Source organism: Colletes latitarsis, chromosome 8 (genome assembly GCF_051014445.1).
Source record: "Colletes latitarsis isolate SP2378_abdomen chromosome 8, iyColLati1, whole genome shotgun sequence".
Taxonomy (NCBI): domain Eukaryota; kingdom Metazoa; phylum Arthropoda; class Insecta; order Hymenoptera; family Colletidae; genus Colletes; species Colletes latitarsis.
This window is the reverse complement of record NC_135141.1, coordinates 6796705-6800124: the sequence shown is the minus strand read 5'-3', so window position 1 is coordinate 6800124 and position 3420 is coordinate 6796705. Positions and strand designations below refer to the sequence as shown.

Here is a 3420-nt window from a genome sequence, read left to right as displayed (position 1 = left end):
CTAGTAAGCGAGCAGAAAGCTGGAAAGCAAGCAACAAACTAGTATGCAAGCAGTAAGCTAGAAAGCAAGCAGCAGGCTAATAAGGAAGCAATTAGCTAGTAAGGAACGTAAGTAAGCTAGAAGACAAACAATAAGCTAGTAAGCAAGCTGTAAGCGGGTAAACTTGCTGTAAGCTAGTAAGCAAGCAGTAAGCATGTAAGCAAGCAGTAAGCTGGTAAGCAAGCAGTGAGTTAGAAACGAAGGAGGAACCTAGTAAGCAAGCAGTAAGCTGGTAAGCAATAAGTGAGCCAGTAAGAAAGCAGTTAGCTTGTAAGAAAGCGGTGTGCCAATCAGCAAGCAATATGCTAGAAAGCAAGCAGCAAGCTTGTAAACAAGCAGTAAGCTAGAATGCAAGTGGTTAGGTAGTAAGCGTGGAGAAAGCTAGCAAGGGAGCAGCAAGTAAGTGTGAAAGCAATAAGTTAGGAAGAAAGCAGGAATGTTGTAGGAAAGCATTGTGCTAGCTAGAAAGCAGTTTGCTAGTAAGCAAGTAGTAAGCCAGTAAGCAAGCAGTAAGCTAGCAACCTAGCAGTGAGCTAGTATGAAAGCGGTAGGCTAGTGTGCAGGCAGCAAGCTAGTAAGCAATCAGTAAGCTAGTAAGCAAGCAGTAAGCTGGTATGAAAGGAATTAGCTTGTAAGCTAGCAGTAAGGTAGTATGCAAGCTGTGAGATAGTAAGCGAGGAGGAAGCTCGTAAGCAAGCAGTATGCAAGTAAGCTAGCAGTAAGCTAGTAAGAAAGCGATTAGCTATTAAGAAAACAGTATGATAGTAAGCCAGCAGCTGGCTGGTGAGCAAGCAGTGAGTTTGGAAGAAAGCAAGAGGTTGGATGGGAGGGATGAAAAAAAAAAACATTTTTTATATGTATTAAAAAATTGATTATATTTTACTTTCTTTATGCATTTCTCTCTGGCGTTTGGACCACCAGTTGAATATTTTAAATACATTTTGCAAGGCACAGTGCTTTGCGTGTCTGCCACATCGTAAGGATTTATGTGTATTTAGCTTTTTTAGAGATATGATATCCTCGTAGTCCATGTCCAGTGTCTCAATAATCACACTTGCTCTTGTATTTTCATCGAGGAAATCCACCAGCCAGTCTCGTTTCTGCAGTCCTTTAACATATGCGATATGCAGTGCGTCATCTTCTTCATCGATCGCATCGACAACAGCTTTCGTAATTAGCTGTTTAGCCATACTGTACGGAACGTCTCCATCTTCCCACCGTAGCCCGTGATGTTTTGTCGTCAACCACCGGATGCATGATTTGTCAGATTTCGAAAGAAGATATTGCGGTATCGAACTCCCAAATATATAATGCGAGAGAATTGTTCCTTTTCGTAGGACAGCCACTTCCTTCATAACAAATCTTCCATCAACGATGAACCCTTGCAGGTCAACAAATGTTGGTACGGTCATTATCGGAACAATTTAGAGATCCGCGCACTTCCAAAACAGGCGGGAGAATGTGGTCTTTCTCGTAAAGCATCTCGATTTTCATGATGAAATACGAATTTGGCATACGAGAGGGCAGGTAAGTAGCGTTGGGATTTAATTGATTTTGCGCACCACGTTTGTCAGCGGATTGTATTCAACCACCCGATCATGCAAAATGAGACAGTAGGCTGTAGTATTTGCCGGCACATTCTCTTTACAATCGAATTCTATGCGCACGTCCACGGTGCTATTCTTGATCGACTCATTTTGTCGTGAGCAGTCAATCACCACGAGGGGGCCAAATTGTAAAAATTGGGCAATGGTGAATAATGCCTCGTTGCAACTATGTCTGTAATACGATTTACGGAAATGCGTATACATGTTAAACAAGATGGCGTGCCTATTCTTGTCAAAGTCCAAATTCATGTCATCGTACGGATAAAATTCCGAGTTGAGAAAAAGTTTTACATTGGTCAATTTGCAGTGGTCAAACCGAGTAGCATCTTCGGTCATCACATTCTTTCGAGAAGTCTGTAGAGCAAAGACAACATATCGCGGCTTTTCCAGCTGTGCGGCTGTCTTGACGGCCCACGAATGCTTGGTCGTGCTCTGTAAGAGAGGATACTCGTACAGATCCCACGAGCGAAAACTAGTGCTCAGGTTTTGCCCACTTTCCAAAGCATGTAGCAGCGATAGCTTATTAACATCGTTTAGCGTCACATGAGGCATCCGCCATTGCACTTTAAATAATTCAATTTCTGGTTCCAACGTTGGAGGTCCAATTAGAGAATTGTTATCTTTGCGTGATCGTATTAAAATCAATTCGTGACGCGCATTAATCACCATCCGTTTGTAGTCCTCGCAAAATCCCAGCAAATATTTGAGCGGGACGCAAAAATTGAAATGATTTTTCACTACCAGCTCATCGTGTCGTTTCAAGCCCCATCCAGCATTTTCCATATTTTTGTCTTCATCGGATGTCAGTGATACATAATTTTTGAGCGTGCTAGTTATTCCAACGTTTCTGTTGCGATCAATCTCCACACCACTCAGCTCATATCGAATCTCATCAAATATGAACGCCATACAATTATTTCCCAACATTACCGTTGAAGCATCATTTGGCTTATGTATCGTCAATTTCCCCTCCACGTAGAGGAAACTTTCACATGGAAATGTGTATAAATCTTGCTGTTGTATAGGTATTCTTATCTCATCACTGTGTCCAAATGTCGTATTAACGTATGGGTTGTATGTGTGAGTCTCGAGCTTAACAATGCGATCATCAAACATTGGCTTCCCTCCAATGCTTAGAATGTCAGCCATTTTCAACTTAAAAGCGCACAATGAATCCCAATGATTTCAAAAATGCAATGTTTTCAGCACTGAGTCTCTTCGTTTTAGCGTAATTAGAGTTGTTACTGTTACTGTTGCTGTTGTAGACAATTTCGTATGGAAGAAACGTGTTTCTGGAGTCGTTCAACACAAGCATCTCATTCGTTCGCACCACAGGTATTATCGTCGTCGTCGCACGTGCAGTCTGATGGTAATCTCTTCACCTCGAAAATCTAGCAATCGTCCGTCTTGATCCACAACGCGTATCGTTAGATCCGTAATGATTCGTGCGGTGATTGGAAGGTAAATGATCTGTGCAGGCGTTTCCGATATCTTATATCCTGGCGGGACTCTCGGAGAAAATTCATGTATCGTATGTACGCGCTTCCCATTGTTGTACGCGCCAGCGGTCGCACTACATTCAACGCGAATAATGTTTACGCTCATGATATTAATCGGGTCGTCCGATTCATGCCACTGTCCTGGTTCTAATACCCGATTCGCCGAGAATCACAAAAGCGATCCAATGTTATTGGGGTTCGTAAAATCTACGGCAAACGAGCAGTACAGCTCGCTTTTCATGGTGTTGTTGTTGGGACGCAACACTATAGGATGC

The 3420-nt window shown here is 42.5% G+C and overlaps 1 protein-coding gene across 1 annotated transcript; it reads right to left on the bottom strand.

Annotated features, from left to right (window-relative positions):
* Positions 1-1583: 1583 nt before the first annotated feature.
* On the bottom strand, positions 1584-2795 carry LOC143344560 (uncharacterized). Its single transcript, XM_076770726.1, has one exon. It carries the CDS (start codon positions 2793-2795, stop codon positions 1584-1586), a length of 1212 nt encoding a protein of 403 aa, XP_076626841.1.
* Positions 2796-3420: the final 625 nt, after the last annotated feature.